At 39.1% G+C, this 24,656-nt stretch overlaps 2 protein-coding genes across 6 annotated transcripts in view; one reads left to right on the top strand and one right to left on the bottom strand.

The window, feature by feature from the left end:
• LOC147167551 (olfactory receptor class A-like protein 1) overlaps positions 1-22,777 on the top strand; it is a 152,911-nt gene extending 130,134 nt beyond the window's left edge. For 3 of the 5 annotated variants that reach the window (XM_086087958.1, XM_086087959.1, XM_086087960.1), the window contains one exon: positions 21,716-22,777. In XM_086087958.1, coding sequence (XP_085944084.1) covers positions 21,799-22,599 — 801 coding nt within the window. In that variant the 5' untranslated portion in view covers positions 21,716-21,798 and the 3' untranslated portion in view covers positions 22,600-22,777. Of the gene's footprint in view, positions 1-15,105; positions 15,301-21,666 lie in introns of those variants that run through there. The other 2 variants (XM_086087962.1, XM_086087957.1) reach the window with 2 other exon arrangements.
• ora2 (olfactory receptor class A related 2) lies at positions 14,398-15,342 on the bottom strand. The gene has a single exon (XM_086087963.1). It carries the CDS (start codon positions 15,334-15,336, stop codon positions 14,398-14,400), a length of 939 nt encoding a protein of 312 aa, XP_085944089.1. The 5' UTR covers positions 15,337-15,342.
• Positions 22,778-24,656: the final 1,879 nt, after the last annotated feature.

Genomic DNA, 24,656 nt, shown 5'->3' with positions numbered 1-24,656 from the left:
CATTTGAAAATGGAGATTTATGTTCCATAATTATTGTGATAAATCATTTACATGATCAGTCTTCTCAGAAATGACTATCATTAATTCATATTAAAAAAAAATAGGGATGGGTCAGTACCAATACCAGTTATCACGATCAGGCTTATTTTAAGGTACTCGTGACGATGACTGATACCACTATTGGTCGCCCTCTTGTGGCCGCTTTAGGATTAGGAACTAGAAATTTAGCTATGAGAAAAATTGAAAATTGCTATTAATTTCATGCAATTTGAAGGGAAAATGCTATATTTGGATATATCGTTTTTTAAAATTATTAGTTTTTTTTCATGTATCAAAAGTACTAGTGGTATCAGTACTTGGCATCGGTGTTGGTGACTGCTAGAGTTGAGTACTACTGATATCAGTCGTAGCTTGGTTAGGGAGCCTCGGCCATTTTCTATATATCTTCATCTTCATGAGATTCACATTTAAGCTGCAGCCTTGGCATGAGAAGCACCCTGGTCTGATTTTGGGAGCTCATTTCTTGTATTGTAATAAGCCCAAAATGGTTACTTTTTGCCTAATATGTCTCTTTTTATATTAAGAGACATATACAGGAAATGAAAAGTTTGACATGGAGCAATTATAAAAAGTCAATTTTCTATTTCAAGTCACGTCGGAACACACTACAAGCCACAGCTCATTCTCACCCTTTCTTACAGAAGCTCCTGAATTTGTTTGACCTTCTTTGCTGGCGCTCATTTGCATTTGGCTTATTGGATGAAAGAAGTTTTGCGCGCCTTGCGTAAATTGGCATTTTCTTGTCAGAGGGAGAAAGTGTGTGAATATTCAGCAGGAAAAGACAAAGACAAATCCTTGACTCGGGCTGCAAATAAATGCAGTGGGCGCTGGAATTGAGTCCTTTGATAGTTTAACATAGCATGGCGTGCAAGAGGTTAGCATGTGTGCTTCGCAGTCCTGAGGTTCTGCGTTCAAGTCTCAGGTACGGCCTGTTGTTCTCTATGCGAAACATTGAAAGAGGAAGTGTAGCGGATGAGAAGCACAATTGGCAAATATTTTACTTTCATTTGCAGTTGGGCGCCAAAAGCCGCGTGGGGTAAATTAGCTTTGCGAAAACGGCTTGTGATGAGCGTGGCGGCGAGCTAGCAATGGCTCGCTACAACTCGCGCCGCTGATTAAATCTCAGCAGGGCGCCTCTCGCTGGCAGCTTCATCATCGCATTGTCCTGCCACTGACACGCCAGAGTTGGATGTGTGGCGCAAATAACAGGGAGGCCCGGCCCGGCCCTGGGCGGCGGCGTGCTTTAGCATCCATCGATGGTCTTGGAGGGGATTTCGGAAGCTGTGGGAGTGCCGGCATCACTTCCTGAAATACAGATCATTTGAAGTGTCTTTTTGCACTTCAGGCACGAGTGGCCAATTCCGATTTAATGCCTACAGTAATCAACCACTGTATCACATTTGACGCGGTCTTGCTGTATTTTGTTTTGTTTTGTGTTGAAATACATTTGACGGCTTTTTTTTTTATACTCAGGCATGTCCAAATTCCAACTTGGGCGGGGCTATTTGCAGCTCGCCATCTATTTTTTAATGGCATATACCAAGAAGATAAAGTTGTGACACCTTTGCTATAAAACAAATATTTTTTATTTATAGTTTTATGGCTCATTCAACTTCATTCCCTTCCTGTCTATCCCTGGTCACCACAGGTGTGCCTCAGGGCTCTGTTCAAGGACCCTTTCCCTTTATCACACCTTTTCCCACTGGAGAATTTATTTATTAAATGTGTATTAAGTGTGAAATCTGGAACTGTTAGAAGCTATTATTCCAGGTTTTTTATGGATTTTTTTTTAAACTCATTTGCTCACCAAAACATATAAAAACATTATATTTTAAATATTGCCATGGTCCCAAAAACATTTATACATTTTAATGTTTTTTTTATGCTAAAGCATACAAGAGGCTTTAATGCAGCCTCTGACCTGAAGAGGTCACTTGAAGCAATGGTAGTTATTCAAAAAAAAAAAAAAAAGGCCAGCAGGTGGCAGCAGAGTTTAAGAGATCAACCAGGGTCATGTTGCAACAAGCGCTTTTGTGAATAATGATGAAACATAGCTACATTCTTATGCTAATTGCTGCAAAACAGAAACATATACAAAAATACTTTGTTTCCTGATGAAAGAAGAGACTCTAATCTTTCTTTTGGTAGGTTCCAAATTTTTGTAGCAATAGAACACAATATTCTGTGGGCCTTGCAAAATCACTCAAAATCCAGTAAAACAACCGGGAGCGAAGTGGGTTGCTTCAGTGAAAATGGCTGGGAGTGAATTTGAGAGTTCAAACTGTCATTGGCATAGATAGATGAACAAAGACCAATTAAGTAAAATTAAATCATTTCCTGCTGCACATTACTGCGGTCAGGAATCATTTTGAATCCTTACCCATCTCAAGTCTTATCTGATCGTTGGACCCTTTCGAAAAAAAAAAAAGAATCCTGAATATTGTTGGTCCAAATGCAAAATATTTTAGATTGAAGATTATGCACGCTGCATTTACTTTTGTGTTTATTTACTTCCAAACGTATTGCGTGAAGGTGCTTCTAGTTCACGTTCACAGCGATCGGCAATCATGCAAAGCAAACACATTCAGCACCATGGACAGCGGCACTCGCCATTGCAATCAGAAAACGGGTTTCCAAAGCAATCTAATGAGTACCATGCAGCGCGTCCGCCTAAATAAGGAAGCATACACCCGACGCCACGTCCGTGTTTTCCTCCCGCCTGAAAAAATAATTACCTACCGCCACCCCGCGCCTTGTTTGTGTCACAGTGACCCGGTTGCCGCCACCAGGACGCCCTGATAAATCAGGCACCTGATGAGCAGGTCGGCGGGGATTCTTCTTCGACAAATGAATTGATTCCATCTGGGTAAACATCAAATGTGTATGAAGCTTGTGTTCAAAAGTAAAATAAGGATTTGCCTCTGGGGACATACACACAATGTAATATATGACATTTGTATTCTTTTTCATGCTCATTGCCAACTGTGGAAAGCTTAAAATAGCACAACTAATAGCACACTTTAAAATAAGATGATAATGATAACAATTTGTTGAATGAATTGATTTCCGCAATGATTCAGAGGGCTCGTCCTACACTGTTGTCATATTTATGAATGAAATACGATGACGTCCCTCACACACATCTATGGAGTGCCGAATCTCTCTGTCTGTGTCTTGATCAAATCCACCAAAATCGCCTTATACCTACTACGCCACTAGTTAGACGTGGTTTTATCGAGTCTAAAATCTCGTCCACTTTTTGTCACCAAATTGCAGATGTCATCATGGAATTGAAATCCATGCTACAAATGGTGTCATTTCAGGAAGATGACAAATCAAGTGATGTCAACATGTTATTAAGGATACCTGGGGCCTGTTTTAAATGTCATGTGTCATCTTTGAAAAGCATGACGGGGGGACTCTGGGGAAAAAAATCGCAAAATTGCCTCAATGGAATGTGACTTTAATCCAAAAAGCATGTAAAGCACAGCCGGCATGCGAAAAGATTTATTAGACGTGTTAACGTTCTGACAGCGAAGCGACAGGCCACGCTGTAAATTGATGTGTCGACATCAGGAAATCGTGAACCATGCCATGAATACGTGCCGAGTCATGACTGATGGGAATTGTTTTAAGATTCCAATGAGGCTGTCGCGGTCTAGCGGGCGATGCAGGTTGGAGTGTTTATGACGCGGAATGATGCATTATGGCGGCATTAGGCGTCATTGCGAGTTTTGGCACGTCAACACGTGCCCACGGAGTTCTTTACGGCAATGCGGCTTATTTTTAAAGAGGCACCCTGATGAAACCGATGTGATGGATAATGGAAGGCGAATAAACAGAAGTTGAGACTTTGATGCACTTGTTCTGTGATTGGCTTGTTTGTGAAAGGAACGCGGGTTGGGTAGGTAGGTAGAAAAATCCATCCGTGCAAATAAAGGCAAGGAAAGAAGACATACGCTGCTTCCACTACATCTGACCTATGTTGTCAATGTCGGACATCATGGCTCTCCACTCCCCCCCCCCCCCGAGACCCCCATGCTGCGGCAATAACACGCCCAGAGGGGATGAGGCGGGAAGAAGAAAGCAGGCAATGACCTTTGCAGACTCCCCTTGTGATAAATGTCAAAGGTTTCCACTTTGCTTTTAATTTGTCAGAATTTCCTGGAGATGGCTGACCTACTGTAAGCCTTCTTGCTGCCAGGCTGTTCCCATCACGCTGGTGGCTGAAACCATTACTCCGCAACACCCCCCCCCCCCAGCTGCTGTCAACGCCGCAAATGAGCCCATTTGCTGAGACGACGGCGTGCTTTTCGGGAGAATTCATAACGCACGTGCTCTGTGACGCATTGAAGGCCTCCGGAGAACACATGCTCACATTGGCCAGGTGTCACTTTGGAGCTGCTCTGCGATGCGTTTGGCTCCCTTGGCCCATTCTGTCCGCTTCTTGTGAACACACACACGTTTTTATACGTTGCATCTGTAGGAATTCTTTCTCTCGCCGATGCACATAGGTCACTTCAAAACACAGCTGAATTCATGTGAATCTCCTTCATCCAGTTTATTCACTAAGTCCTCATTTTTAATGATGTAACCGATTGCTAACATCAGTTTTGTTAAATGTGAGAGTGGGGGGAAAATCGTCAAACGTGTTCTTACTGCTCTGACATTGTCTGGCATTTTGCAAATGACCAAAACACAGCAACGCGTAACGAATAGGGCCCATCCAATTAATCGCCGAGCCAATTAGATCGGTCTGTCTCCATTTTTGTCCTGGAAAATTCCTCTCTGTTGTAAATACTGAAGGACAATATATTGCAAAAGGGTCAAATGTTCTGCTTGTGATTCATATAATTGTGCAAATAAAGTTATTTTATTCATTATATAGTCTTTATAAAATAATTAGCCAAATAATTGGTTATTGAAAATTTTTCTGTCAAATATCGGAATTGGCATTGGTATAAAAAAAATGCAAATTAATCGGGCCCTAATAATGACCTCTCCGGAAATGTGAGTCACATACGTGTAAGTCATATGTGTGCTGTTTAATACAACTTATAACATGATGCATTTTCCATGCCGACCTTTGAGACCAACTCAAAACACAAAATAACATCCCTGAACCCGATACCTCAGAATCCTCAAGTCCGCTTGAAGTGATGCTATTTTGGTGTTCCTTTAAACAGATGCGACATTTTCAGCAGTATTTTGTCCAGAATGAATTTGATAACTTCATTATTTTCCATGTACAATTAATACCTTAAAAAATATTTTTTTCCACTTACTGTCGACTAAAGATGACATCACCTATGCTGAGGAAGTAGGTAGCGACCGATCATGGTTCAATTTGCTGACCAGACCCAGAAAACAGGTGAGCCACGATTGGTCGTTACCTACTTCCTCAGCACAGGTGAGGTCATCTTCAGTCGACAGTAAGTGGTCAAATGTGATTTTAAAGGTATGAATTGTACATGAAAAATGATGGTTATCAAATTCATTCTGGACAAAATGTTGAAACTGCTGAAAATGGCTCAATGAGTCAAATATCCCTTTAAAGCAAAAGCAAAGGTTAATTGAGAACTTCTCAACTCAAGCAGCAGCTGCAGAAGTTTGCCCCCCTCTGCTTCCATCCCCCTTCAAAGTCCAGCGTGGAAGTACTCGATCAGTGATCTCGAGCCGTCATCACACCCACTGGCCGATTAGACTCCATCTTCCATTAATGGACTCTTTTTTTTTTCTTTCTTTTTTTTTGCTTTTCCTTTTACCACCTACTCTCTCGGTCCAGATTTTCACATTAACTCATTCACTGCCATTGACGGCTATAAACGTCAAAAATTCATTTGAACTATTTCTATTAGTTAAAAAAAATGTTTAACTTTTTTTATCAAGAATATGAAAACCTAGAAAAAAATTATTGTACATTTAGAACAGATATAAAATTTGTGATTAATCGTGAGTTAACTAGAGAAGTCATGCGTTTAATTACAATTAAAAATTGTAATCGCCTGACGAGAGGATTATTAAAAATTAGCGGAATCAGGCAATTAATAATTTTTTTATCATAATTAATCGTATGACTTCAATAGTTAACTCACGATTAATCACACATTTTATATCTGTTCTAAATGTGCAATAAAAAAAATCTAGGTTTTCATACTCTTGAAAAATGTTAAACTAATTGAAATAGTTCAAATCCATCTCTAATCTCTGCAGACCAAAACAGATTCTCTCAGATGCATTTGTCCTCTGAGGTCATCGAGTAGGGACAACCACAGAAAATGCCTGTGGATCTTGAAACCCCGCACATGGCCATGCGGTAGAGGTTGACCTTCAACCTCTCCATCCCACAACCTCCCGAGAAGCGACCCTCCGTGGACATTTGGATGGCGGCCAAGGTCAAGTGGATCGCCTCCATTCCGCGTTTGGCGCTAAGGTCACGTTGTACGCCATCCTCCAATGTTAATGAGCATACATGGACCGATGGTGGGGGTGGGGGTAGTTGGGAGGTGAGAGGATCTCGTTCCCCCCCCCCCCCACCGAATGGACCAGATGTGAGTGTTAATGTTGATGGCTGATGGATGTTATAATGCAGCTGCCCGTTTACGGGGAAGCTGCATGGTTGACCTCTCAATTTTCCCCGTGGGAACGTGAATGAACGCATTCCCGAGTGGGATTCTCACCATTATAAAACGTTAATTAACTTTAAAGTATTGAAGTAATATCACCTCTCCTAAAGGAGTTATCTGTTGCATGTTTTCACAATTTAAAAAAATGGGAGCAAACCCCCAAAAATTTTTTTACAATAATATCTTCTATGCAGCCCCACTAGACACGGTATTCTGATTATTATTATTATGTTAGTGGAATATGATTTAAGTAGCAAAATCCACTTGTTTTTGGCCATCTCAGGGGGCGGCCATTTTGCCACTTCCTGTCAACTGAAGATGACATCACAGTGCCTCAGGGCTAAGGTAAAGACCAATCACGGCTCACCTGTTTTCTAAATTTGGTCATGTGACGTTCGTAAGCTGAGCCGCAATTGGTCCTTACCTGATCCCTGAGCAACTGTGATGTCTTTTGCAGTCGACAGCAAAGAACAAAATGGCTGCCTCCTGAGATGGATAAAAAAAAAAGGATGGATTTTGCTGCTTAACTAATATTCCATTAACATAAATGCCATGTTTCGACTAGTGGGGCTGCATAGGACATATTATTGTGAAGACATTTTTTGAGTTGACTTACCATTTAAAGTCTTCCCAGGGGTCTCTGACCTTATTTGGTCAATCAAATAACATAGTTTTATTTTTTTCACTACCCCCCCAAAAAAAGATACATCTAGAAAGTTGTAATTGTGTAATTGGAGACTCACTTAGTCCCAGCATCTGGACTGCAAATTAACTCATGCACTGCCATTGATGGCTATAGACATCAAAAATTCATTTTGAACTATTTCTATTAGTTAAAAAAAAAAATCCACTTCTGTTAACAAGAGTATGAAAACCTAAAAAAAAAAAGATTGTTCATTTAGAACAGATATAAAATTTCCGATTAATCGTGAGTTAACTGGTGAAGTCATGCGATTAATTACGATTAAAAAATGTAATCGCCTGACGCCCCTAATTTTTAATAATCTTTTCTTTTTTAAATCGCTTCAGGCGATTCTCATTTTTAATTGTAATTAATTGCATGACTTCAATAGTTAACTCACGATTAATCACAAATGTTATATCTGTTCTAAATGTACAATATTTTTTTTCTATATATTTATACTGTTGTTTATCAAAAGTGGGGAAACATTTTTTAACTTATACAAATAGTTCAAATGATTTTTTTACGTTTATAGCCGTCAATGGCTTTGAATGAGTTAATGGCACGTGTAAATCCATCACTGGCTAATTTAACCAGTTATTTACATTAGCATGTAAAAAAAAAATAATATTCAGTGTTTATATTCTGATGATGATTACATATTTCATCATAATATATACTCTACTGTTTATCTTCTTTTTTTTTATGGAATGAATCCTTCCGTTTTTGCTCAGCTGGTCTCGCGTGATTTGCTTAAGTCTCGCGTAATGTCACACATGACCTTCACATTTTTGATGTATTTTAAAAAAGAAAAATTATAATAATCAGTTTACAGTCCAGACTTAAGACCCAAGTACATACAACACTGTGCCAAGGTGCTCTTTTGTTGTAACGCCACTTATCGTCAACAGGTGGCGGTCTCGCCTTCCTCATCTCCTTGTGTCTTTTGTCAGAACAAGACACATCATTAGTTTTGACTTTTTACACTCCGCTTCGAATGAGTCGTTTCGTGTCTTCAATTAGTTTAAAGCTGGGGGGGGGGGCTGCTAATCTTTTAATTTCTGGGATCTTCTTTCACACAGTGATCGTTCATAACACTTCCTTATTAACGTGCCAAATTAGCATAGCAGAAGTGACCCATTGCTCATAGTGTGTACGTGTTTGGGTGAATGTGAGGCTTCGTGAAGCATTCTGGGAATCATATGGTGTAGATAAAGCGCTCATGCAGTCCATTTACCATTCAAATTGACCAATACTATACTGCTCAACAAAATTAAAGGAACAGTGTTCCCTTAATTGTTTTTAGCAGTGTATGTGCTATGTATATATTAAATATGCGACATGACTTGCCAATGGACTAAATAACCGTTGCTAGAAAAGTGCAGTTGTTTGTTTACATTCAAATTTCAGCTGCTGCAGCCAATGCAGGTGATGTCGGGCAATAAATCGGGCGTTTGGATCTGCAGCGTAAATCCAACTTTTGGTTCACTTGGCTCTACTTGCAGCAAAAGATGAAATATGTTAGCATGTTAGCACATGCCCGCATTGTATAACTTTTACAAGGCGTGTAGCTGTGAGGCAATCAGCGGCCCTTTGAATGGAACGCTCGCTCGTAAAAGGGCTCCAGTAGATGTGTTAGAAGCTTTTTTTTTTTTTCTTTTTTTTTTTTACTTTTACTTTTGGACACAAACTCAAGTGGCCAAACATGCTTAGCGCAATAAAGCTCACCTGAAAGTGCTACATACGCACACACAAGTCAGCAGGCGCACTGACCTGCACACTCGTCGTGGCCCCCGGCGGGTAATGAAGGGGCGGGGCCGGTCACGATGTGCATTTCAACGTATACTCTTCCAGTCTTCCGACCCGCATGCCGCCCTCGTCCGACTTGCTGCGTCTTGTCTGCATTCCACTCTTCGGCTCGGAGGGAAGTAACTTGTGGAAAATTCCACCGCTTGCTGCTGTATTTAGTTATTTCTTGCATGATGTGTTGTTGAACAATTACACATCAGAATGCAAAAATGCATCTAAAAAAATAAAACAATAGATCAAAACCCCAGCGTCTTACTTGGAAAGCTTGTACAGACATTTCCCCGAAAAAAAATCTTTTTTTTTCTGTTTTGTTGTCTTTTACAGGAAAACTTTAAGAGACATAAAATCACTTTGGACGGTGATTGCGCACTTTTACAATGCGAAAAGGACAATATAGTGAATAGCAAGGTCACTGTCCAATGAAAAGCATGTAGCTCCAAATATGTGTTTGAGCATTTGCAATATTGAAGTTGACTGGGCTGTAAATGTCAATATTTTATTATTGCTACTGTTGTTTGTACATTGTGGTGAGTTTTAAGTGTAAAGTCGCTGTCCTAATGAAAAGCAAGTATGACTGCAGTACAGCATCTCACTTTTTTCATTGTTTTGTTTTTCAAACAAGAAAAAACTAACGATACTCGGATTCTTTAAGTTACTTCAACACAGTGTTGACCTCAGGTTTAATATTTACGGTTGCCGTTTAGTCAGAAGTCGGGCAGGAAATGGCACTTGGGGGACATTTTGGAATGAATGTGTGAACACACGAACCCTTCCCTGTTGTGTATTTGCCACGTACAATTTTCTCTCTTGAACTACTCTTGAGTCATTTTTAAGTTGGCCCGGCCACGACGCTCCCATCTCAGTGCAAGTCGCTTGCCGGACCAGATTCTCGTGCCCGTTCATGCAGTTTGCAACCTGAACGTGTCCTCCCCCACCCTCGCTACTGTGAGCCAGCTGGGGCCCCGGGGCCTCAGCAAGGCCGGCCGCTCCCGATCCCTTTGCTCTGCCGGTACATGATGCTTGCTTGTTTTTGTCTTGTAAGCATCAAAAGGTAAAAGGTAGATAGAGTTCTGCTACTAAATGGGTTGCAAATTTTACGCGAGAAATTTGTGTGTGGAAAGATGTGATATTACAAGAAACAAGCTGAAAGTGGAAAAGTTTTCATTTTATAAACAATAAAAGTAATTATTTTTTTCATTTTTTACCTTTATTTTGTTTTACTTTATGTATTTTGTATTTGATTGTTTTTACTGTGATCAAGCACTTTGTGACCTTTTTGTCAGTAAAAGGTGCTATATAAATAAAATTTACTTACTTACTTACTTACAAGAACAAAGATGGAATATTATGAAAGTAAAGTTGTGTTTTTAAAACAAAAGTTACACGAAAATAATTTTGAGGAAAAAGTGTGGAAACATTTTGGTAGAATTTAGCTGCAATTTTATGCTGAAAAAGTTTAAACTTATATGGATACAAGTAACACTAACAAAGGTTATTACATTGTAAATATACAAGAACAACAATTTTAAGAGAAAATATATTTATTTATATATTTCATATTTTCATGAGTAAAATTACATTTTACAAGAAAAAGTTGTAGTTTTATGAGAAAGGGTCCAAAAAATAAGAAGACGAAAGAAAAAATGTGAGGAAATAAGTTGAAATGTAAGAGAATAGAGCTGTATTTATATGAGGATAAAAGTAATAATTTCGCAAGAAAATAGTTTTAATATGCCGAGATTTAAATATATATATATTTATATATATATATGTGGGAATAAAGGTTGTAATTTTATAAGGTGAAAAAAAATTACGTTGTAGTTTTATTAAGGTTAAAGTTAATTTTACAAAACAAAATGTTGTGATAGTATGAGATTAAGTAGTAATTTTACATGAATAACAGTAGTTCAATATAAGTAATATAGCAAGGTAAATAAATGTTGGTTAAAAAAATGACTAGAAAAAATCATTTTTGAGAATCATTCAACTTCAGGAGAGTGAATTTATAGTCTCAGCTGAATAGTGTTATCTTGTGAAAATTACAACTTGATTCTGGTCAAATTAGCATTAGCCTTTAAATTAGCATTAACAAGGCCACGCCCATCCCTTCAGTGAGGTCCCTCGTGTGTCACTCTTCCAAGATCCCGTAGTTAAGACAAATGTTGAACTTTTGGCCCACTTCTTTTCATCAGTTTTTGCAGCCAGACGGAATTTGAGAAGCGTTTGTGATACGGTTCAAGCCGTATACAAGACGGCATTTTTTTGCTGGATAAATTGTACATGAGGATATAAAAATGTCCACCCAGTTGCTGTTTTCTTGGATTTGGATTTCTTTGGAGTGCATTCCAGGCGAGTCGCAACACGACGACCGTGTCAACAGTCAAAGCGCACGAGGAAGTAGCTTGAAAAACATTCCTTACTGCAAATCAGCCACCGAGTTTCATTTAAAAGTCAACATGCTCATGAAAGTTTATTTCCGTTGAAACTATATTAGTCGGCGACCTTTAAGAAAATAGTCACGTAAAGATGCAGAAAAGTGTGTACACAAGCTCTCAGACGATCCACGGATAATATCTCGTAAAACTCTCTGTTTCTCATAATATTATGATTTGCTGTCATAGGCCTCCAATCATTACATCTGAATTTTACTATTTTATTTTCAAAAAGTTTGCCCTTAAAACTAATTTCATAATACGGGTCTTCTGAGGATTGGAATGTCAAATTACATATGAGATTTGTTCCAGAGTAAAATTTTGGGTGTGGACTATCGGCAGGAACGAGGGGGTGTGGGTCGGGGGTGTGGGCCGGGGGTGGGGTTTGCTCTCTTTGCTGCCACATCATTGGTGGGAATGGGGGACAAAAAAGCTCGTACCTGGCGCAGGTAAACAGACGGCCGCTGGGATTTACTGCAGCCTTGAGACGTCCTCTAAGTCACCACCATGTTGCTGCTTTTTTTTTTTTTTTTTTCAATCTCAGTAATATGTTACTTTCCTTGTTACTGTTGTTCATTTTGATATATGTTACCGACAGGTAAGTTAAAAAAAAAAAGAAGAAAAAAAAAAGACCATCATTGTTTAGTTTTTGCATTTTTCTGATCAGGTTTGGAAGAGTCCCATTTGTGGAGTCTGGTCTTGTTCAAGTGGATTGCTTGTTATTTTTTCTTTCTTTTTCTTTGAATTCCGGGATTCTGCGCTCCGTGAAACCATCCGTGTATTCTATCCTTCATTCCACCGGAGTCTGTCGATCTATGCCAATCAGATTTCAGTGGTTTGAAGAGTAAGACACATGGAACTTGTCTTCTGCAGATTCTATTTTCAATACGATGGTTTATTTTATTTTTATTTTTTTATTTCATGTGACCTTGGCGTCATGATATGTGATGTATACTGTATGTGAACCGTTCTGCACAAGCACAAGTCCTCAGCCAGGGCGCCGCACCTTCAAAATACTCACCTTCGGCACATGCTTCAATTGCATCATAAATGTATCTTTATTCACTGAGTAAGCACGAAAAAAGTTTTTAAAAAATAAAAATGTCAGATCAGATGCATGTCACGACATGTCCGGGGCACTCCGTAAAATGTTTTTGCTGTCCTTCAGCCAAAAGTGATGACAACACAATCTCCTCTATTAAATCCTCCACACCCTTTTATGAAGTTCAATTCCCACATCTATAGATGTCCCTCAACACATGAAAAACAAACAATTATTGACTTCTTTTTTTTTTTTAAATCTCTTTCTTTCTACCACGTTTTAATCTTAAATGATACATTTGCAGCTTCTGACTAGAGTTTAATCAATCCTTTAGCCCCCAATTTCTGTCAACATCAGCTTAACAATTAACAGTTTGAATAAATAAATCATGTTGACTCTTTGAATTAGTGTTGTGCTATCTGTCAAAACTGCAAACCGCATGGCCAGGGAAGGCAGAATGATCAATTATGACATCCTTGTCGAGGGTATTGGGTGTCAGTATTGCAACATTTTCACAAGTCTGAATACAAACATACGGATGTACAGTATTGGCATGATAACAAACAAACAACATCAATTGGAAAAGTGTAAGAGATTTAGGGAATAAAAGTGACACCAATAAAATATGTAGGCCTATTTAAAAAAAAAAAACAACAACAACAACGTTAACCTTATGTTGGTTGGAGATTAAACATTTTAGCTTTATTCCAAATTTGACCATCATTTAGTTTAATGTCACTTGTTAAGTAAGAGCTTAGTTCAGTATAGTACATTGCATGAATTAAGCATTGTGCCCTGATGGTTGTCGCCTCCTGCTGATCATAAACCAGAATGCACTTTTACTTCTGCTAGACCCACAACTTCCCAACCATCCATTTTCTAAAGCACTTGGGCCTATCCCAGCTGACTTTGGTGTAGAAGCAGGGTATACCCGGAATGGATCCTAGCCAATCACATTATAGACCCAAAAAAAAAAAAAAAACCTCTCACACCTATATTTAAGATAGATTTAAAATAGTTTATCTTTTTGATAATAAAAGTTAACATTTTCCAAGAAAACTAAAAAATGTTACTTAAAAATGTTTTATTTCAAATTTATTTTGAATTTTATGATAAAAAAAAATTTGATGACTTTTTTTTTTAAAGGCAAGACAAAAAATACAAAATGCTATAAAGTCTTGAGCAAAAAGTCCGTATAGCACAAGATTAAAGTTGTAATATTATGAGAAGAGTGATTTGTGAACAATAAAGTTACTTTCTTAGTTTACACTTTCAGTATCAAAAGGATGGAATATTACATGAAGAGGCAAGTTTCCTAACCAAAAATAAACCATAAAATGATTAAAAGTCATATTATTAAAAATTAAAATAAAGTGATTTAGAAAAAAAGTAATCTTGGGGAAAGTGTCCATTTTTAAGATTAAAGCTGAAAATTACAGGAAAGAAGTCATGCTTTTAAGAAAAAGTGGTTGCATTTTCAAAAAAAAAAAAATATATATATATATATAGGAGATTTATATAATTTTGGGGGGGGGGGGGGGAAGTCATTTTGTGGGACCAAAATCATAATATTACAAAAATAAAGTTAAATGTTTTTTTATATATATATATATTATTTTCCCAACAAAACGTGTATTTTCAAGAGAAAAAAAATCAAGATGGGGAAAAAAAAATAACAATAAATGTACATGTTTACTCTTCAAAAACAAGTCCTATCCTTCTAGAGAACAAACTGTGTTGCGGTCCTCAAACGGTGGAGAGGGTTGTAGCTTGCTCCTTGACTACTTTAACTGTGACGCCGCACCCGAGCCTGCCGTTCACCTTCCTGTTGGACGCGATGATGACAAGCGGGCTCAGTGCGGCGTAGAGCGATGAGAAGAATATGCGCAGGTCCGACATCAGCGAGCTTCCCATTGTCTTCCTCACAGTGAGCGTGTACACCCACAGCCCGTTGTCCACCCCATAGAGAACCACGTACAACGTCACCAGGGCCACCACGGCTTTGGCCGCCCTCCGCTCCGACCCGCCACGTCGGGCCTTGGCCTGCTGGCTGTGCTTGTAGAGGAAAAACAGGATAATGAGACTGGCGAGGGTCATGAGGGCCATGGGCACCACGTCTCTGCCCACCTGGGCCGCCCCATTGGCCTCCTTGGAGAGCTTGGAAGGGAAGTTGACCAAGCAGAACTGCACGTTGATGCCGTGGCTGGCCGGGGCGGACGTGTTCCTCGCCTCGAAGGAGAAGAGAATGGCGGCCGAGCTCATGCACGTGTTGAGCAGCCAGAGGATGAAGAACACCAGGCCATAATGGCGAGCTAGCCAGGTACGGATGGAGGCCCAGAATGACCCGGGCAGGGCGACGCTCAGAGACTGATAGGCGCTCAGGAGGAACGTCAGCCAGATGGAGAGAGCACGCGACGTGCGATATACAAAGATGACGGCCTTGCAGCCGGCGTCGCTGAAGACGGTGGCGAGACGGAAAGACGCCAGAGTTTCCGGCAGGCAGCGCGCCACCACCACCATCAGGTTGACGCACGCCAGGTGAAGCACGATGGCGTCGGCTGTAAGCAGACGCTTGTCTTGGTAGAGCACCGACAGGAAGGCCATGATCACCACCAGGTTGCCGGGGACGCCCACCACGCTCAGGGACAGGTACAGCATCCCGCGGACCAACACCTCGGACACCATTCCTTTGCAAAAACTGTGGTTTGGCTTCACACCAAAAATAGTTGGATAGTTTCAAGAATGACCGTAAAGAATTGTTTGTATTTTATACAATACATAGCTTTTTTTTTTGTAAGATTAAAATCCAAATGTTAAGAATGAAGTATAATTTTGAGAAAGGTTTGATATATTTTCAAGATAAAAAGTTGCATATAAATTTTTGTTTATGTATTGATATGGTGAGAGAAAAAAGAAAGATTTTCAAGATTAAAGTCACAATATTATAAATCCCACAATTTCAGCAGATAGGTTATGATTTTCAGGAAAAGTCATATAACTTCAAGATAAAAAAAAATTAATAATCCTGAAAAGCCAGAATATTACAAGAATAAAATTGTATGTTTTCGAGATTTAAATCATTATGAGAGTAAAGTCATGTTTTGTAGGGAAAATGTGTATTCATCAATTCATATATTTTATATGAGATATTTTTTTAATGCTACATTTTCAAGGCAAATAGTTGTGGTTTTGAGCTAAACAATTCAAGAATGAAGTTATAAATTTTTGAGAGAAAAATTAAGTCGCAAAACTACAAGAAACAAACTACATTGTGCATTTGAAAGACTTTTTACGACAAAGTCAATTTTTTGGGGCGATTAAAGTGAGAAAATGATGAGGAATTCTACCTTTTCAGCAAAAACGAATAATTTTCGAGAGGAAAGTTGTTTATCTTCAAGATAGTTAAAAATGTTCAGGGTAAATTACGAGAACACTGTACATGGTTCTTCTGATTGTATGACTATTATTATGTCCTGTGTTTAGTAAAGTGCTTTGTTACAGCTGCAGCTGTTGTAAAATCGTGATTTAAAGAGGAGTTGAGTAAATCACAAGAATAATGTATTTATATGATTTTAAAAAATATGAAAATTTTCGAAGGCAAGTCCTAATATTACAAGAAATTAGTCAAGATTTTTTACATTTAAAGTCATAACATTATGTGAATAAGGTTTTTAAAATATTTTTTATTGCTAGAATATATTCATCTACTTTTCCTTTCGGCTTTTCCCCTCATTTGAGAAATAAAGTCAATATTTTTAAGATTTAAATTACAAGACTAATTACAAGACTAAAGCAAGAATGAAGTCATAACGTTTTGAGAATTTCAAAAAAAAAAAATTCATTAGTTTAAAATTACAAAAATAAAATCATACATTTGAGGGTGGGGCATGTATTTTCAAGATTAGAATCGTAATTTTATGAGATCAGTTTTTTATACTTTTGAGAGTAAAAAGGTTGTTTTAGTTTCCTTCAGTTATAGATTTTCAAAGTGAATTGTTTTTCAGCCCAAAGTCATGTTTGCCCACTCACCTAACGCATCCGTCTGAGCGAGGCGGCTGGCAGTGACAAGCAGGTCCAACGTGGACCCCGATGTGCCCACCCCACCTCACTCTGCTTGTCTTCTTATAGCTGTGCGGAGGTCGAGTGTATACAGTACACTCCTGTGTGTTCCATTGACACTTATCGCACTTGACTGCAATTACTTGAGATCAATCCAGACGACTGCATCTGTCCCCTCAGAGGCATCACACCGACACCAACACAGAACATTTGTTGATGGGTCGTAATCATAAGAGAATGTTAGATACATATTTACGAGAATTTTTTTTTAAATACATATACAGTATTTTTAAGATTAACTCATTCACTGCCATATATGCTTTTTCTTTTCTTTTTAAGATTATTAAAAATTAGGGGCGACAGGCGATCAACATTTTTTATTGTAATTAATCGCATGACTTCACTAGTCAATTCACGATTAATCACTATTTTTGTATCTGTTCTAAATGTACAATAAAAAAAATTATAGGTTTTCATACTCTTAACAAAAGTGGGGAAAAAATGTTAAACTAATAGAAATAGTTCAAATGAATTTTTGACGTCTATAGCCGTCAATGGCAGTGAATAAGTTACAGAGGTGTTTTCTGAGAATTAAGTTCTTTATTTTCAAGAAATTAGATAATTATTGCAAAAGTATAATTTTTCAAGACATGTTTTCATGTTTGTTTGAGATTAGTCATATGAAAAAAAAGTCATATTTGCAGAAGACAGTCGGAAAAAGTCCTATTTTCCATAGAGATTGTCCAATAATATAAGATTAAGGTTCTAATATAAAGGTAGATATTTTTGTCATATTTATATTTATCATAATGAAATGGAAAAAGTTTTAAATTTTTAAGCTAAATAAGAATAAAGCACAGTAATTTCTGGACTATAAGGCGCACCTGACTATAAGACGCTCTAGCTAAATTTGGGGAATACTTGAGTTTGTTACACATATAAGCCGCACCCGACTATAAGCCGCAGGTGTTTTAATGTTACCGCACCGGCTTCCCGCTACTTTCTTTTCCAGAATGAGGGCCCAAATTGTCTCTCTCTCGTTCTGTCTTTCCTACTGTATTTGGGCTCCCTTGGTTTGTTTTGCTCTGCCTGATGCTCTTGCGCTTCCTTTGTAGTGCGGCCATTTGTGATCTGATGGGTAAGCCAAGCCGCACCTTTGTATTAGCCGCAGGGTCGAATGCAAGTGAAAAAACTAGCGGCTCATAGTCCAGAAATTACTGTAATATTTTTTATAGGCAATTTTAATATGTCGTATGTCACTTTTTTTTATAGAAAATATAAATGGTTCAGAAAAGAGATGGATATCCAACTTTAATCTTGTAAAATGACACCTTTAATCCCTTATAGTCCCCCCGCCCCAAATGTGGCCCCAATACACCTTCATACATCTGCAACAGTCTTCTCTCCTTGTAAGCTAATTTCTGTTGGGTTTAAACTGTGTCTTCTCCAGCCTAAAGTTGGAAAAAAATGAATATTGTAATGTGAGAATAAAATCTTGCGTAAAATGATGTAACCATGTGTGGCGTAGAGCAGTTCTACACTTCTGCAAACTTTTGATTAAATATTTTTTTTATATTAGAGGTCATTTGATCATAATCTAGTGTTTGGTCAAACAAGGGCCGTTGTGTCAGATTTAAGTTTTAGCGTTCACGACAAAATAATTTGCGTCATTATAACATGTTGTTCTCAATCAGCAAGCCGTGATTGTAATTGTTGCACTTAAGCACATGATGCAGTCCACTGAGAAGGACGTGCTTGAACTTGCCATTTTAATGAGGTCTCAAAACACACACCATGAAAATAACACAACCCTCTCCTTAGAGAGAAGAAGCTTCTTTTAAACAAAAAAAAACATTACAAATGATCAGCAAAGGGAACATAATTACCTCATGGTGTTAAGTGTGATTGTGTGTTAACAAGAATTTTAAATGAATAATAACAGGTTGTCCCCCCCCCCGATGGGATGCGACATGAATTGTTATTGCCCTAATTGTCTTGCTGCTCTGCATCACCAAGCACGGGAAGAGCCTCCTGGTGGATCATTCAAGGCCAAAGAGATTTCTCTTTCGGTTATTCGGGTTCAACCGAGAAACTTTTGTTAGAACTCTTAACGAGATGGACGTCTTCTCGCGTGGAGGGGGAAGAAATGCACCTAATTCTGCAAACTAACAAAGTAAATAACAAACATAGAAACGTCAGATGGTACTAATGCAGTTGTAGCGTTCAGGTTTCTCGATAGGCGGATACTTTACGTTACATGGATGATGTCTTCAGCCTCTGCCTTTCTTGTAGGGTGAGGTCCAAATTGCCTTCAGATCATTAACAAATGCAATTTTTCTCTCATTGAAAAGGGCCTCATGACTGCGCAAATTCGGGAGCAGGGCATCTCCAAATTTGGAGTTTCCTGCCTGCAAATGCTTTTCTCGGCCTTCGCTGCGGCTTCCTTCACTTAATGCTAGAATAGATGCCTTCACTTCACAAGGTCGATGATCAGACCCATGGACATGTCCTTTGAAGAATTCATTTATTTCTTCCTTTAAAAACTCTTGAAATGCTTTTTACAGTCGTACAACAAAAGGAAAGGATGGCCGATTGGTTTCTTTGGTTAACTCATTCACTGCCATTGACGCCTATAAACGTCAAAAATTAATTTGAACTATTTCTATTAGTTAAAAAAAAAAAAAATCCACTTTTGTTAACAAGAGTATAAAAACATAGACATTTTTTTAAGTTTTTTTTTCCAAAGAAAAGATTATGAAAAATTAGGGGCGTCAGGCGATTAAAATTTTCAATAGTTAACTCACGATTAATCACAAATTTTATATCTGTTCTAAATGTACTATAAATTTTTTTCTAGGTTTTCAAACTCTTGTTAACAAAAGTGGAAACAAGTTTTAAACTAATATGAATAGTTCAAATGCATTTTTGACGTCTATAGCCGTCAATGGCACTGAACGAGTTAAGAGAAATCCCTTCACAACATGAACGACGTCAAAAATATTGTTTAGAAGGTTGTGATGTCATTGCCAAAAACATATCACGACACCTTCTTCAAACTTTGCCAGCAGAATCACATTAGGTGCGTTGACATGCAGCCTTGTGTTCCAATAAGAAGGAAACCTTAGAAAACGCTCCATGTAAACACCTTAATCAGAATAATCAGGCCAAATCAAAATTTCATTTGGATTCACAGTTGGAAAGTTTATTTTCCCAAACTGATCCAAATTCATGTATACGATTCAATAGCTACATTGCCGCAACACTGGGTTCGAGTAAATGGCGAGTGCAAGATAGCATTTAGCATTAGCTAAAGGAATAACACAGACTATGTTTACATGCAGGAAATATTCAGGTTAAAGGTCAGTATTCCGATTTCTGAGGTAACACGTTTACATGCGTGGCGGACCGAGTTACTCTCGTTCGGACCGCGACAACGTAATTATGCAAATAACGTCATTCCCGCTTTTAAGTCGTCTGTTTCCTCCTCGCTTCTTTGCTTCAAGCGTCATGTTTGTTTACGCCGGCTTGAGTATTTTTTCCGGTGCGTTACACGCCAGAAGCACGGACTAATGTATACTTGTAAAATAGGGACAAACTGTGGTGTTTTCGCCGTAGAGAGTGAAAACGCCACGGAGAAATCAATGTATTCAAGCGAGGCTCTTTTAGCGAGCGAGGCGGGGCTGCGCATACAAGTGGCAAAACATTTTGGGGATTTTCCTTTTTAAGACACAAAAAAAAAGGGTTGTGTTTTGCCTTGACTTGTTTCGGCCGCCTTTCCTTAGAAGCCGTCAAACTGACAGTTGTCTTATTCGATGATGTTCCTGGGCGTAGCCGGCGTGGCGGAGCTGTCATGTGACGCTCCAGAGAAGTGGAACCCATGTGTGGAAAAGTTCCTTCGTCCCTGTTTAGTGTGTCCGGTCCCCGTTTCCTGATCTCTATTGTTTCTTTTATCCATCTTTTGTCTTTTTGCTTTTCTGTTCCAATGATGCTTGCTTTGTCCCAGTCCACGATGTGGTTTTTCTCGTTTGCAGTGATCTGATCTGGCGGATTTGAGGTCTTCTTGTGTGGCCCTTTCCCTTTTCTGCTCTGGTGTCATGTGTTGCTGTTTGTTTGACACATTCCTTTTGGTGTTCTTTTTTCAGGGTATTTCATGTATTGCATTGCATTTATATGAAATAACCTGCAATAAAACCTATCTTGTGGAAAACGGCATTTATTGTCATGAAATGTAATAATGTTCCAAATAATCATAATCAAATCAATTCCTCCATTCATTCGGAATGTTTCTTTGTCCCATTTTCCATACAATGGTCCTTGCTTTACAGTAAACGCCTTCTTTCATCGTGATGACTGATTTTCATACAAGATGGCTGTCATACGCTTTCGGACACTCATTTGATCAGGTCACAACTGTGCTGCCTTTTCTTGCTATCAGTGCACAGAGTTGTCCTGGTACTGTTAAAAAAAAAAAAAAAGTGACTGGTGACCGATAACTTCTGTTTCTGTTCATTGTAGGCCAATCTTTTCAAACACTATGTCTCTCCTTTTGAAGAATTTTTTTTTTTGAAATTAGGATAAACAAAATCTGAAAAAAGATGGAACAGTAAAACCTTGGCCACCTGTGTTGGGCTACACTTTCCCTTTGAGACGACTTGATTCCATTTTCTCTCTCTCTCTCTCTCTCTCTCTCTCTCTCTCTCTGCCTTGTTTTTTGCCAAAACTCTGGTCAAATTAGCTCTCCAAGGACATTGGAGCCTATAAATGTTGTCTTGCCGGGTTTTAACAGCTAACAACCTGTGTGTCATACCTTGCTCAGGTGAGAATGGTTTATGAGGCGCTAGATTATTTTGGGGGGCATCCGAGAGGTTCTTGTGTGGTGCATTTCTAACAGGTGTGCTTCTCTGTCTACTTTGTGCAACAACAACAACAACAAAAAAAGATCCAGGCTTCGGTGGCATGGACCTGTGCGTGACCATAAAAGGCGTCTCCTTTCTCTTACAAACAGGAATTGGCATTTTGGGGAACGGCGTGGTGCTGCTGGCCTACGCCCACATCGTCTACACCGAACGCAAACTCCTTCCCGTGGACATGATCCTGTGCCAACTGGCCTTTGCCAACCTGCTACTCCTGCTGACCCGCGGCGTGCCGCAGACCATGACGGTGTTCGGCCTCGCCGACCTGCTGGACGACCCGGGCTGCAAGGTGGTGATTTACGGCTACCGCGTCGGCCGGGCGTTGTCGATCTGCGTCACTTGCGTGCTCAGCGTGTTCCAGGCGGTGACCCTCGCCCCGGCAGGGCCTCGCTTGTCCAGGCTGAAGTCCGCCCTTCCCGCCTTGGTCCTCCCAACCTTCGCCGTGCTCTGGTTCCTCAACATGGTCATATACGTTCCGGCCCTTCTCTTTTCCACGGCGCCACGTAATAGCACCGTCCCCGCCTTCACGCTCAACCTGGGCTTCTGCCTCATGGACTTCAAAGACAACATGCTCTACATCATCCAAGGGGTGATTGTATCTGGAAGGGATTTTTCCGTTGTGGCCCTGATGTTGGCCTCCAGCGGTTACATTCTGCTGCTTCTCCACCGTCACAGCCACCAGGCGAGAAGAAGCGTCCGGCGCTCCCGTCCGGCCGAGACCAGGGCGGCCAAGACGGTGGTCACCCTGGTGGTCCTCTACGTCTTCTTCTTCGGCATCGATAACGCCATCTGGATCTACATGCTGACCGAGGCCAAGGTGTCCCCCGTGGTGGCGGACATTCGAGTGTTCTGCTCCTCCTGCTATGCGTTCCTCAGCCCGTACTTCATCATTTCCTCCAACAAGAAGGTCAAGGCTAAAATCGTGTGTGTGGCCGAGCAGGACCGACCGGCATCAGTGGACACTCAGGAGTCTTAATGACGTCAATCTTAAACAAAATGATTCTTCAAACTTCTGTTAACAAGTTTTACTTAACTATAGATAGTTATGTCTGCAAAACTTTGACTCATTGTTTTGTGTTTTTCTTTGTTTGTTCCTTCTTCTTTTTTTAGATGTATTTGTGTATTTGGTGTGTGTTTTTAAGCACTGCATTTTGTTGTCTGGTCTGACTGTCTGGTCAATAAAAAAAAAAAAGTAAAATATGTATTTAATCCAGAAAGTTTGTGTCAGAATGATGAAGCAACTGGTATGAAGTTCAAAAAAAGCAAAATCAAGTTTAAACTTTGTTTTTTTGCTGAATGAAACCGACATCATCGGAGGTGTATATCCAAGAATTAACTTCTAAAAATAATTCAAAACAAAACTCAAACCTCGTTGTTTGCTTAATGGAAACTACCGTCATCAGAAGTGTCCATTTAAGCTGACTTCAATTTTTGTGCGGTGATCAATAAGTAACTTTATTTGCATAATCATAAAATTATTTTGACACTCGTGTTTAATTTACGAGGAAGTGAGTTTGGAACTTCCGTGTTCACTGCAGTAAATGTTTCTGGAATCGGGATCAAAGGTCACTCGGTGAGACTACACTGCATGATCACAATTCTACATAATAAATAGCCTTTTTCTTTTTTTTTCATGTGTGGGATTTTATAGGCCAACGAAATCCTCTGGCAGTGTCGGTTTTTTGGAAGCATAACTAAGGGACATTTCAGGGCAGCTTGAGCCAAGCCTGACTAGATTGTGGAGTAGTTTCATTTTCAATAAATAAATACATTTAATTTATGATACTCATTAAAAGGGGGAAAAAATCAACCTCACACTCTGCTTTATATTTTGCCGTTGTACAGCACACAGCGAATCAGAGCACTGGTTTCATTTTCAATAGAGGCATATCTAATTGTCTAGTGTAATAATGTGCAAAATTTATGCTGGAAGGATCTATTGAATGGTGCAAAAGATCGGAATTTTCCGGTATGATAAAGGATACGAATGATTGTCAAAATATAAACAATAAAGTGTCAAATATGTGTTTTTCTAAAACTTCCAAGATTTCAAGATTCCGTTTATCACTTGTGTCGTTCACCACCAGATGACATGATTTGTTTCTTTTTCATCTTCCTGAAACCAATACAGCAGAACTGGAACAGCTTGAAAGTCACAAAAGCATGAATACATTTTTTAGCATTGGTTTGCCATTGCAAATGTCTAATTTCACCCCACCCCATCCATAGACACCCGGGTTCGACTTTGTTAGCCTTGACGCTGAATCAGTGAGACCTCAGACCGACCGACTAGTAAATCAGCACTAGAAATCCTGTTTCCATCTGTAAATTACAATCACGCTTATATTTATTTCAAGCAAACTGACTTTATCACCGGAAATTAAAAGACTGTTTCTAAAATGGTGACACAAAACAAAAAGGAGTCAAGACACATTAATTACTGAAGCAGGATGTTAAATAAAGCTCATTTTTTATTTTCTATAAGTTTATATATATATATATATATTAAAAAAAAAAAAACGTTCATAATGTGCATCTGTTGCTGCTAGGAAAACATGTCCCTCTAAATATTTAATTCTTTTGAGTCCTGCTCAAGATTGTACTATGTTATGCGGCTACACTGTCGGTAAATGTCAGTGGAATAGAAAACCTACAATAGCCACTGTGGTGTGAAAGTATGAATGAATTGTATGAAGCCTTTTTTTTTTTTTTTTTGGTGGGGTCGAACACGTACAAAATAAAGGAACAAACTGTTATCTTACGTACACTTGTGAGTAAAAGGGGAAAAAAAGAGAACTCACACAAACATTGAAACAAAACATCAAATTAAAGCAACAGAGAAAGCGAAACAGCGTTCCCGATCATTGGTCATAAATTACCCGCATAGACGGTACGCGTTCAAAAAGGCGGCCCTTTAAATGTTTCTGTTTCTACCCCTTGAATCTCCATGACATCATCAATACATCAAAATGATGTCACCGCAGACACTGTACAATATCTTACAGGCAATACTTTCCTATCCGCTACTCGTAT

Source organism: Leptonotus elevatus, chromosome 10 (genome assembly GCF_054856555.1).
Source record: "Leptonotus elevatus isolate MCC_2025b chromosome 10, RoL_Lele_1.0, whole genome shotgun sequence".
Lineage (NCBI taxonomy): Eukaryota > Metazoa > Chordata > Actinopteri > Syngnathiformes > Syngnathidae > Leptonotus > Leptonotus elevatus.
The sequence above is the reverse complement of the archived record's forward strand: the minus strand, read 5'-3'. Positions and strand labels throughout refer to the sequence as shown.